Consider the following 12400-nt stretch of genomic DNA (forward strand, 5'->3'; position numbering starts at 1 on the left):
ACATATATGTGTGTGTGTGTGTGTGTGTGTGTACAAATATAAATACCATAATAAAAATTTTATTACTATAATAAAAAAGTAAGCATACAATTTCATATTTTATGCGTATGTATGTCCTCAAAAATTCATATATAATAAAAAACTTACTTTAAGGAATTTTCTAATTCCATCAAGAACTTAATTTTTAAAAACAGGCATATGTGCGTATTAAAATTTCTTTAATAAAAAAATATAACAAAAATACACGTACATGCTTATACACGAAATATAATGATTCACATTGTTAATAATGAATAAATACCAACTGATATGCCTGCATTTTTCTCCCTTTCTGCCTATTATTTCAAACACTCTACTAGACTTCTTATTCCAATAGAGACATCTACATGTTTACCACTCTACATAAATATTTGTAATACTCTACATTAAATTATGAAGATCCTCCAGAAACGGACGATGCAAGCCATCCAGTCTATCAGGAATTAGAGCATAAAAATAGAGAGAGAGAGAGAGAGAAAGAATCGAGTAGCCTGCGAACGCGAGCGGGACTGCTTTCGCGACGCTGCCATAAAAGAATGTGCCTATGCTATAGGCAGGGGAGGGGGAGGGGGGGAGGAGACTCTAGATATTCGCGATCACGATATTCGAAGATCCAGCGAAAATTGAACGACGCGAACACGCCGAGTCGACTTCACCCGGCGAATCTCGCGACGAAGACGAGTCACGCATCATCGCTACCATAAAAAAAAAAAAAAAAAAAGAAAAATGCCAGCGCATCTCCCGACAAGAGGCTCGTCTTGGCTCTCTCGATAGCGGCAACGAGGAGACACCAGGACGAGGCTCGAACGGGAGACGAGGTGCCGAGGATCGCGCGTGAAAAAGGGATCGTCGAGCGAGATCGCGACGACGCGAAAATGGGGCCCTCGCGCTCGACGAAAAAATGATGGCCCCGCAACGAGACGGGACGGTTCTCTCTCCCCGAGGGTGGGACGGCGACGGGAAATTCATGGAATTCGCGCAATTTACGGTACTCACCCCTTTTCGTCGTCGTCCATTTCGGTCTTCACTCTCATAATATTTCACTTAAAACTACGTGAATGCTGTCTATTTTAGGGCGCGAGTGGGAATATGGCACGATGCTTTAGCGCGGACGAGGGTAATGGCTCCGCACAACGCAACGTCGGGAACAGAATGTAAACGTAACGAAGCGACGCGCGTCACTTCCGCCGTCGACACGCCGCTAGTCAAGTCGGCGGCCGAATGGCCCAGGAGCGTAGCTAGTGGCGCCACCGAGCCAAATCTTACATCCGCGTCGTCTCGACGAATCCTCGCGCCCGAGCCTACGACATCGATCGTGTATCTTATCGCGAAAAAAAATAAAATATCGCGCGAATTAATGTACGTGCGAATTGACGAAAATATTGCCGCTCATCTCGAGTGGGTCACGTTGTTTCCCCCTCGCTATGCACGATACTGAGAGAAATAACGTTCATTCGTCGCGTGCATATGTATATATTTTGTCTGATATTTATAACGTATATTCATTACACGCTCGCGAGTAATGATTTACGATTTCGAAGCGATCCGATGTCTACGTAACGAGAGCACAAATTTTAAAAGGTCACCTGAACTCGTCAGTTATTTCGAGTTCAACGATCTGTCGTCATACACTATGCGCCGGGTGTGCTGCGTCACACCAGTTCCAGGGAGAGCTTTCTAACAGCTAGATGTTTCTTATGCAAATTTCCAGGCGAGCGCGATAAAGACTATCGATATCGGTGAAAACTAACTGATCACCGAGAATGCGGTTCTCGAAAATACAAGAAACGGTCTAACATGCGACAGGGATGTCTTTTTCAATAAGCAAAGAGAATGGTAAGACTGTAATGGAGGGAAATTTAAACGCGTCTTACTTCGTATCTGGTCTCGAGACCGATATCATCAGCTGATAATAGTCAGGATATTTGTCTTGGCATGGTCTAAACTGATTTATTTATAGTAAAATTATTTTTTATATATATGACACAAAATAAGATTTTAACCAGATATAAAATTAAATCTTGTACATAAATATCAGTAAACTGCGATTGAAAGCAATTAAATATTACCCAGAAGAATATAAAAAATATATATGTTTATATTCTTAATATTTCTATTTTTATATATTAAATATTTCTATTTTTTATATTCTTAATTCTTTATTTTTTTTTATTATTTATATTATTTTTTATATTCTTAATTATATTTTTAGTTTTACAAAGTATAAATTTTGGATTATTTAAAGTAAATATATACACATATTATTTATTACACGATAATAACTGTAATAAAGCAAGTTGAAAAAAACACATTTCAATATCATAAACTGTAATCTTTATCATATTATATAGTTGTAATCTTTAATTCAATCTAGTGTATCGAAAAAATTTTTAAAAAATGAAATATATTTATTTTGCTAAACTGTGTGCACGAAAGAAATATTTACTAGATTATACGTATTAAATTTTGTAAGTAATTTATTATATTTAATCAGGACATTTAATCGTTTAATTATTTTTAATTAGTTACATATATATAATACATAGTTATATATTTGTAGTATATTATTTACTGTTCAAAAATAACAATGTCAGGAAATACTTTTTCACATACTATAAATACTTATTTAGTGACAACTTTTTTTGAGGGAAGAAATATTTGTGATAATTTTCTAAATGGTATCTCTACGCATAATGTAAGAACTAAAGCAATCAAGAAGGAAGAGACTGTATCTGGAATAGAATCCCATATCTAGAAAAAAAATTTATATAATAATAATAACTACTTATAAGATTGTTTAAATAGATAAGATACGAAAAAACATGATTACACATATTGCAATTCTGTAAAAGAATCTTCATATACATACCACATCATAAATTGAAAACATTCTAGGGTTTCTTCTTCGTCCATTGTTATAAATGTGAAATATATCACTCACGAGATAAACTCCATAAGTTAATTTTGCTAATATTTGAGCCCAACTAGGCGTCAAAAGTTTATGATAAAATGCTATAAAAAATATATACATTATGAAATATAAAAATAAAAAAATAAAGTAATTTTCATATTAACATTTTGCATGGAAAATATGTATAGTATATTCAAAAATATGTTAAGTATAATTTTTTATTGTTTTAAAGAATTAATGATTTGTTATAAATATTGCAAAATTTTTTAAATCAACTTGAAATAATTTCTTAATAATATTTCTTATCATAAGTGCAATACAATTAAACAGCTATAATTCACAAAGTGTTAATTATTAAATTGTTTTTACTATATACGTACTTAAACGGTTGTCAATAGATAATACAACTATTATAGTACAAATGCAAATTGAAAATAATAATTTCTGGTAGAATGAACAAAATCCACCTTCTAAAGATGACCATTCGAAATATGGCATGAAAAATCTATGTGCCCACAATTGAAATGTGACAGCCATAGTTAGAGGCAATATTACGACCAATACATGCGACCAGAACTATAAAATATAAAATGCGATGAAATTTAGCTTGTGTAATTCAGAAATAGATATATTAAATGTCATATAAAATAATCACATACTGTCGATATTTGACGCTTTATTCCTCTATGATCATGTAGTATTGCACCCGCAGTTATACCAACAAGATATGCAATAAAACGCATGTATGTTTGTATATAATTTGATGCAAAAAATGGTGCCTCGCTAAAGTGTTGCACGCTAGAAGAATTATTATGATTTAGCAAAATATACATTGTATCTAATGAAAAGTGTATCTTTAATAAATAAATAAATAAATAAATAAATAAATAAATAAATATATATATATATATATTTATTTATTTATAATATATATTAATATACAGGGTGACCCATTTTAACTTAGGCAGCCAAATAACTCGAAAAATAAGCAAGATAGAGAAAAATGTTTTAGACAAAAGTTGTATGGTTTCGAGGGGGCCATAAGATGGTATCATTGGTTTGACCTTGAAGAGTCATTTGAAGGTCACGTGAAGGTCACTTCAATTTTTTTAAATGGAACATCCTATATATTTTTGTACATTCTTGTAGCTCATCTCGAGAGCTTTCCAAAACACTATAATTAAGTACATTTTCGTTAAGTACTTTTTGAGTTATGAGGCTTGAAATAATTTCTTAATTTTACATAAACCGTAAAATATCTTGTAAAATATTCATTTTTCGATTACCTTACCTTAATAGTTTTATGTACAAAATAATGAGAGGAATCAATTGGTGTAAAGAAAACACATAGTTGTTTCGAAGAAAAAATATGTAATTTGCAATTAACAATTCCATATTTTTTCTTAATAACAACTATGTGTTTTCTTTACACCAATTGATTCCTCTCATTATTTTGTACATAAAAGTATTAAGGTAAGATAATCGAAAAATGAATATTTTACAAGATATTTTACGGTTTATGTAAAATTAAGAAATTATTTCAAGCATCATAACTCAAAAAGTACTTAACGGAAAGGTACTTAATTATAGTGTTTTGGAAAGCTCTTGAAATAAGCTACAAGAATGTACAAAAATATATAGGGTATTCCATTTAAAAAAATTGAAGTGACCTTCACGTGACCTTCAAATGACTCTTCAAGGTCAAACCAATGATACCATCTTATGGCCCCCTCGAAACCATACAACTTTTGTCTAAAACATTTTTCTCTATCTTGCTTATTTTTCGAGTTATTTGGCTGCCTAAGTTAAAATGGGTCACCCTGTATATATATTTATTTATTTATAATATATATTAATAAATATATATATATATATATTTATTTATTTATTTATTTATCTATCTATTTATGATGTTATAAAACTATATATATTATTTCACGAAACATTATATATGTGAATATAAACACATTATATATGTAATAATAAACGCATAACTTACCGTAGTGTAAATATAAAAACAGGCGGTACACGGTATAAATATGTTATTAAGAATGGTATGGCACAGCTGATGATTGTCAATACTCCAAGAAAAGAATATCCAATTTTACGAGGCATACACCAAAATGCATAAATTACAAATTGGCTAAGAATAAATAATTGAAAATCTACGGATAAATACCACGTTTGAAACATACACTAAAACAAAAAAAAACAGATATGTATATTATCCACGAATCCTTTGCCCAATATATCAACCGATCTAAGAAATCTTACCATTTCTGTTGGTTTTACATAATTATTAATATACAATAAATTTGCCCACCAATTAGTGGCACATTCAGTGCTTTCTTGTACGATTTCTTGCTTCCAAAAAGGTCCCGAACCGAGAAGCGGTAAAATCCAAGCATGAAAGAAGATTATTACGGCATAGGACGGTGTTAATCTATTAATTTATAAATCGAAATGCGTTTTAATAGAATCAAACAATGATATGGCTCTCTGTAGATGTTAAATTTACAATCTTAAAAATTAAAATCGTGGATTATAAAATATTCCATACATGTATATATATATTTAAAAAGTTTCAAATATCGAAAAAAAATAATATTGTTCTTTTCATATTTACCTAAAATATCTAGTTATAACATCACTAAAAAAATTGAGTTGCTTCCTTCGATCTAGATCCCCTAACATATGATATGTGACTAGAAGAGCACCCAAAGCAAAAAATACGTCTATCACAACTTTTCCATTTAAATAAAATGCTATTGGTGGTAAAGCAAATAACTACAAGAAAATATTAAATTTATAAATTAAATTTTAATTAAAAGTTAATAAGAAAAATGCTTCAACACTTGAGAGTCAGCTTTCTTCAAATAATTAAAGGCTAAGCGAATGAATAAAGACATTTAAAAATAAATTAAATGAAAAATGTAAATATTTTTATTCAATAAAGCAAAATATTAATTTAATATTATAAAATATAATTTTTCAAAAATGTTATTATATTATAAATGTTATATAATTATGGACAAAATTTTCACACAATATAAAAATCCTTTTCGATGAATTTTGAACGCAAAATTCGCGAAAACAATCTCAAAAATAATAATTTTATTATATAATATCGCAGCTTTCCTTCATGCACACTTAGCCTTTCATTTAATATTTATAAAATATAAAACGAAACATGTTACTAAATATAAAATATTAAAATATTAGAAATATTTGTTATTTTCTCTATTATATATTACATTCATTAAAAACTGCAATACTTACTCTTTCAAAATCTATGACATTAACCGTTGGATTAGCATAATATTGTATCACACGGTGTCCATTTAATACAATAAGTGATAAGAAAAATCGTATAAAGTGTATGGTATCGAGTCCTGGATTCGAATAATTTATCTGAAGAACACTTTTAAAATTTCTTCGAAGTGAGAAACAAAGTAACGCACTTCGAACGGTTGATGTGTTTCCGCTACTTAATTCAGTCTCATACCAAGTACTGGCAAATATTATAATCAGCAAGCTTAGTAGTACAATACTAAAAAAGATTATAGAGATCATAACACAGTATTATTATAAATATATAACTTAGCAAAAAAATCAAATTTATATAAATTATGAATTTTTTCTTTAAGTTTAAAACTTACATTAATTATAATAAATATTTTTAGTTTTATTATATATGCAAATATTTGTTATTACTTTTTATTTTGCCTCGAGATATACATACGAAAAAATATAAAAGAAAGAGAACAAAAGAGAAATAAAGAAAAAAAGAAAAGCATAAATAATAACTTATATAACTTATATAAAAACTGTAATACCTTCATATAATTTTAAGCACAAACAATGATTCTCTCTTATATGACAAATAACTTAAACTTGCATATTTTGATATTAATAGTATTTACCAGTATATTATTGCAGGGAGAGAAAATTTAGGCGCTTCCTCAATTGTTTGACAATAATTTATCTGAACGGCAGTATTTATATTAATATTGTTATTTGCACCGATCTTTTCTAGAGGCCTCTTTAAAGCCGTTTCTACATCTTTTGCACTACATGATGATGGTACGCATATAGCTAGTTGCAACAAATAACGACGAACACGATGAATATTTCCTCGTTCCTGTATACAAATTATCATTAGTTACATAAAACTAGTTACTTAATGATGCAAAAAATTATTTTATTTATAAATTTATAATAAAAATTTATATACAGCGTGTTTCAAAATGATTCATCCGATTTCACAGGGCTATAACTTTGAAATGAATGAAGATAGAACCTTCGGGTAAATTTTAATATACGTATAAGAATACCAAGTTTAAGAATACTTTTTCTTTTCCCCCACAAATGTTCAATGCAGGCCCGTAACCAGCCCGTTATATTAGAGGGGGCAAATAAAATTCTAGATGGGGCAGTCTCAAAAACTCTTTTTCAATGCACAAAATACAATATTTTTTATTATTTAAATATCGATGCAATATTTCATAAGAAATACCAATAATATAAAATTACAATCAGGTAAATGTTAAAATGTTAAAATAATTGTAATTTTCGAGTTGTCTCGTTATTGAAAATTCTATAGGAAAACATTTTGATCGATTGATTCAGTTTTTTTTTTTCAAAAAGTAATATTGTCAGATTGGTTTCCCGACCAAACAGCATAATTTGTCTGTGAATAGTTTTTTACTGCCTAGTGCCCTTATATTTGTATTTACGAATTACGTTTTTACTGCCTAGTGCCCTTAAATATGCAGAGCATTAGGAAACATATAAGATAAAAATTTGCCAGGGGGGGCAAATGAAGTCCCTAGGGGGGGCAATGCCCCCATTTGCCCCCCCCCTGATTACGGGCCTGGTTCAATGTGCCCTCCACCGTACGCACGGCATACGTCTAAACGGTAGTCAAACTCGTTCCATACTCTTGCGACATAGTCGAGCATGTGAGAGACTCTCCAAAGGTGAATGTGTTTTGCGCCGTTTCCCAGAGCAGGTTTACGGTCCGTTTTTTTTTGTGAAAAAATTTTGTGAAACTATTATGGGAATTTCGTATCTTTTTTGAATCTGCTCTCGGGAAACGGCGCAAAACCACAGACATCTATACTATATACTAGACCGCTAACTTGCGTCAAATACATGTCCACGAAATTTATGTACTAAATTCTCACGCATGGGTAACGTTGGTGGACAGCAGTCACGTTTGTGATTGGTTGATGTTATGTACAATGTACATAAGTATGTAATTTGTGTATAAACTTACAGTTGAATATAAGTTATTTTTAAATAATATATAATGTTCTTCATTTTTAATTAAAATTTATTACAGCCTTTAAAGATAAAATATATCAAAATATATTTAAAAGGTATATGATATAATTAAAATCAAGATTAAAAATATATATAGAAGATTAAAAATATATAAAGATTAAAAATATATAAAGATTAAAAATATATGTATATAACATTTATATATATATATATATATATATATATATATATATATATATATATATTTATATTTATTTTATTACAAAATTAAAAGTTAATGTAAAAAGTACAAGTTTTAAGGTGAAAACTTAAATATTAGCTGGCTACAAGTGTCCACCATATTAGTTTTCCACCAATATTACGCATGCGCGACCACCATATTACATGGTTTTCAGGGACACATTTTATGTACAAAATCAATGGGAGTTAGCGATCTAGTTATAGTATAGATATCTGTGCGCAAAACACATTCACCTTTGGAGAGTCTCTCACATGCTCGACTCGGGGCGGCGTGTGGCTAAGGCGACAAAGTACTTGCCTGCCATATAGGCCAAAAAGGGGTCTTGAGTTCAAGTCCCGCTGAGGCAGAAAATTTATTTCTGCGATATAGCCGCCCCAATCCCCCTCCTACTCCTTCCCCTCATCCTTTCCCCTTCCTTACCTATGACCTCTGTACTTTATTTAATGTAAGAAACTCTGCTGATTATTAATACTCACGAAGATATCTGGCAGCATGGGCGAAAAATAATATTGCCCAGTGCCACAACAGAAATACAGAATATATACATGCTCGACTATGTCGCAAGAGTATGGAACGAGTTTAACTACCGTTTAGACGTATGCCGTGCGTCCGGTGAAGGGAACATTGAACATTTGTGGGAAAAAAAAGAAAAAAAGAAAAAAAGAAAAAAAGAAAGAAAGGAAAAAGAAAAAAAAGAAAAAAAAATCCTGTGAAATCGGATGAATCATTTTGAAACACGCTGTATTAACAATTTATAATAAAAAGAGAATTCACATACTGATAACATTTATAAATCCATATATATATATATATAATTCGTTTATATATATATATATATATATATATATATATATATATAATTTGTTTATATATATATATATATATATATATATATATATATATAAACAAATTATATAATCTAAAGAATAGACGGAAATGGAGAGAAGCAATAAAAAAAGAATATTTTCTTTTATCAAAAATAATGCAAACATAAATGACAGAGAAAAATTTTTTTCTGATTCTTCCTGTTTTTTGTAACTTATTTTCTTTTGTTTTAATCTAAATGTCTTTATTAGCAAAATATTGTAAATATATATACTACTTCTAGTCTATATATATCTATAATAATATACCTCTATTGCTTCCCAAAAAGATTCATTTGGATTGTAATCCATAGTTGGTTCATTGAGAGAAATTGGTGCATCTTTCCTTTTATACTCAAGATCGACTAAACAATATCTACCAGCCATTTTGTTTTCAACTTCTCCGGCATCAATTTGTAAATTGTAACATTCATCAAAATTACCCAAATGTCTTGTATGACCGTATAATATGCCATCAGGATATTTCGATGAAGAATCAAACACTAAAACAAAATTTTATTAAGTCAAAAGTAAATTAACATATTTTATTTGTGTATTTCAAAAATTCTAATACGGAAATATTAAAAGAATAGAGCAGAGATATAAATGATCCAAAATAAAGATTGTAATTATGCATACAGATACGCATAACAATCATTCTATTAATTTTTATAGCTTATTTAATATTTTTATTATACAACTAATGTTTTGTTTTTTAGTTGGTTATGTGTGTAATATTTTTTAACTACAGACAATAGCAATCATCATAAAAAAATAAAATGAGATGTAAATTTTTGACATGTACATATTCATATATAATTTGATTATTATTTTTTTATAAAAAATTTGAAATTTTTAAATCTGATTCTACTTGTGAATATAATTTTTACATTTTATTTTATATTTGTATTACCAATTTTACTTTTTAATTTGTTATGTGTAAATATTGCACTTTTAGTTGTTACTACATAACCACATATTTTCAATAACAATCATCATAAATTAAAATAGAATGTAAATTTCTAACATGTCTACTCATACATCTTGATTATTAATCAAATTTAAGATTGAAACCACTTGATTGTACTTGCGGGTAGACGCAAGAATAATAATGCCTTCCGCATTCTGAAAGAATTTATAAGATGCGGTTTACAGATTCCTTCCGTTTACAGATTTTTTCGTGAGATAAAATAGTTGAACTATACTATTTAAGTGAAAACATGTATTTCTTAAATATTACAAAGAATAATTTAATTGATTAATTATATCGGATTATTGTTCCTCACTGTATCATTCTAAATCGGAAATGAAAGACGTGCGCAAGAAAGAAATATTTGAAAAAAAATATAGAGAATATAGAGAATATAGAGAATATAGAGAATATAGAGAATATAAAGAAATATTTGAAAAAAAAGAAAAAAAACAAATAATCTTTTGCATATTGCATTTGCATATTGCAAAATTATAATATAAAGAAAGATTTGAAAAAAAAGAAAAAAACAAATGCATATTGCATTTGCATATTGCATATTATATTATCAAATTAATATTATCGCAACTTTTAAAAAATAAAATTGTTTACAACACGAAATAAGCATAATGTATAGCAAGAGACTAAATCAAAGAGACAACAATAAAATTTGATTGAAATTTACTTTTTTAAAAACAGATATACGAAAACATATTACGTCACGAATAATAAAACGCGTCACGAATTATTTAACCTATTATTAAACTATTATATTGAATTTAACTTATATTAAACTATTTTATTGAATTTAATTAATTATAAATTATTGAATATAACTAATTTCTCTTTTTTCCTATAATATTTAATAAAAAATACATTTTGATATAATACTTCTTCATCTACATTAATCATTTATGAACACAAATTTTTGAGTAGTTTATACAAATTTTGTAATTTTTTATATACTTACTTTGCACAGCCCATAAAGTACCATTTTGCAATTCCTTTAAAAATCGTTGTGCGTCTTCTTTACATTTTCCATTTGGCAAATCCTCGGACTGCGCGAAAATTATAGGTAACAACGGTAAATTAACAGGATTTAATAGTTCCGTATTTGCAAAACACTGTTCATTATTATAACCACCGCCATTTAAAATACTGCTTAAGTTATTCGTCCGATCCAGAGAATTTCTTTCATTAGATGTCCATTGTTCTGATCCAGAATGACTTGGATCGGCAAAGCTACTTGATACTCTTAACAATAATGTGCTAACGGCAATTAGCACAGTTTGTTTAAACATTATCAAACAATGACTGTCTGCAATGAACGAACTACGATAAACTAAAGCTTCTAGCTTTGTTATGTCTACTTATTTATTCACCTTACCCCACTACATCATAGAGAGAGTCAGAGTTATCTATATCTTATTCTCGCTTCAAAGAATATATCTCGCAATAAAACTACTAAATAACATTTTAAGTAAAATTAAAATAAAAAATTGGCTCAAATAATAATAATTAAAAATTGATTAAAAATTGGCAAGTAAGAGCCAAGGCGCGGTAATTGGGGTTCAGGAAAAAAGAGAAAGCTCTTCTCTTTTCTTTTAATATTAGTATATTTTAAAATACTTGTTACAATCTACATGCATTAAACATGAACATTTCGAACCTTTTTTTGGTCCATCTTAAGCAACATTGGATACGTTTAGCAGAAAAAAACCGCTTAAAAATAACAATTGAATGTGATTAATTCTTATTTTTAGATTCAGCAAATCTCTCAGTATCAAATGTTACAAGAATATAACACGACAGTTTTCTCTGCTAAATGCATCAGTATATTAAGCGGTAGAGAATTAAATTAATAACAGAGAATATATATCAGAATAATAAAAATTATATTAATCATTTTGCAATTGACATGCAAATATATTGCAATGCTATATTTTGCAGTAATCTGGCAAATACATTTTCCTGAACAATTCCAATCACTGTACCAATGCTATTATTACAGAATTCAGATCTTGTGCTTTTCCTATTAGTCACAGTACGGAACGCTATTGTATATGTAACATCTCATGACGACTTGAGAC

At 29.1% G+C, this 12400-nt stretch overlaps 2 protein-coding genes across 10 annotated transcripts in view; both read right to left on the minus strand.

The window, feature by feature from the left end:
- Hrb27c (Heterogeneous nuclear ribonucleoprotein at 27C) overlaps nt 1-1203 on the minus strand; it is a 36460-nt gene extending 35257 nt beyond the window's left edge. For all 9 annotated transcript variants that reach the window (XR_014438719.1, XR_014438717.1, XR_014438718.1 and 6 more), the window contains exon 1: nt 1036-1203. Coding sequence is in view for 6 of the 9 variants with exons in the window: in XM_083098150.1 (XP_082954276.1) it covers nt 1036-1073 (38 nt within the window). In the remaining 3 variants the exon portion in view is untranslated. The remainder of the gene's footprint in view (nt 1-1035) is intronic.
- Nucleotides 1204-2498: 1295 nt separating this feature from the next.
- LOC145971276 (nose resistant to fluoxetine protein 6-like) lies at nt 2499-11666 on the minus strand. The gene is made up of 11 exons (XM_083098777.1): nt 11281-11666; nt 9611-9843; nt 6874-7091; nt 6230-6500; nt 5577-5737; nt 5225-5393; nt 4950-5146; nt 3610-3748; nt 3331-3526; nt 2909-3051; nt 2499-2790 (listed from the first exon to the last, which is right to left on the minus strand). Exons 1-11 carry the CDS (start codon nt 11609-11611, stop codon nt 2662-2664), a joined length of 2187 nt encoding a protein of 728 aa, XP_082954903.1. The 5' UTR covers nt 11612-11666; the 3' UTR covers nt 2499-2661.
- Between the last annotated feature and the right edge of the window lie 734 nt (nt 11667-12400).

Source organism: Camponotus vicinus, unplaced genomic scaffold (genome assembly GCF_025532165.1).
Source record: "Camponotus vicinus isolate PSW18456_S1 unplaced genomic scaffold, iyCamVici1.0 SCAF_4, whole genome shotgun sequence".
In the NCBI taxonomy this organism is placed as follows: Eukaryota; Metazoa; Arthropoda; class Insecta; order Hymenoptera; family Formicidae; genus Camponotus; species Camponotus vicinus.

Bases quoted from the DNA above. Each gene is read 5' to 3' on its own strand.
- LOC145971276 (XM_083098777.1), bottom strand. From the start codon at position 11,611: ATGTTTAAACAAACTGTGCTAATTGCCGTTAGCACATTATTGTTAAGA. The intron at 9,844-11,280 runs GTAAGTATATAA...ATTTTGTTTTAG, and splicing joins TACTTTATGGGCTGTGCAAA to TGTTTGATTCTTCATCGAAA. The intron at 3,749-4,949 runs GTAAGTTATGCG...TAATTCTTCTAG, and splicing joins GTTTTTATATTTACACTACG to CGTGCAACACTTTAGCGAGG.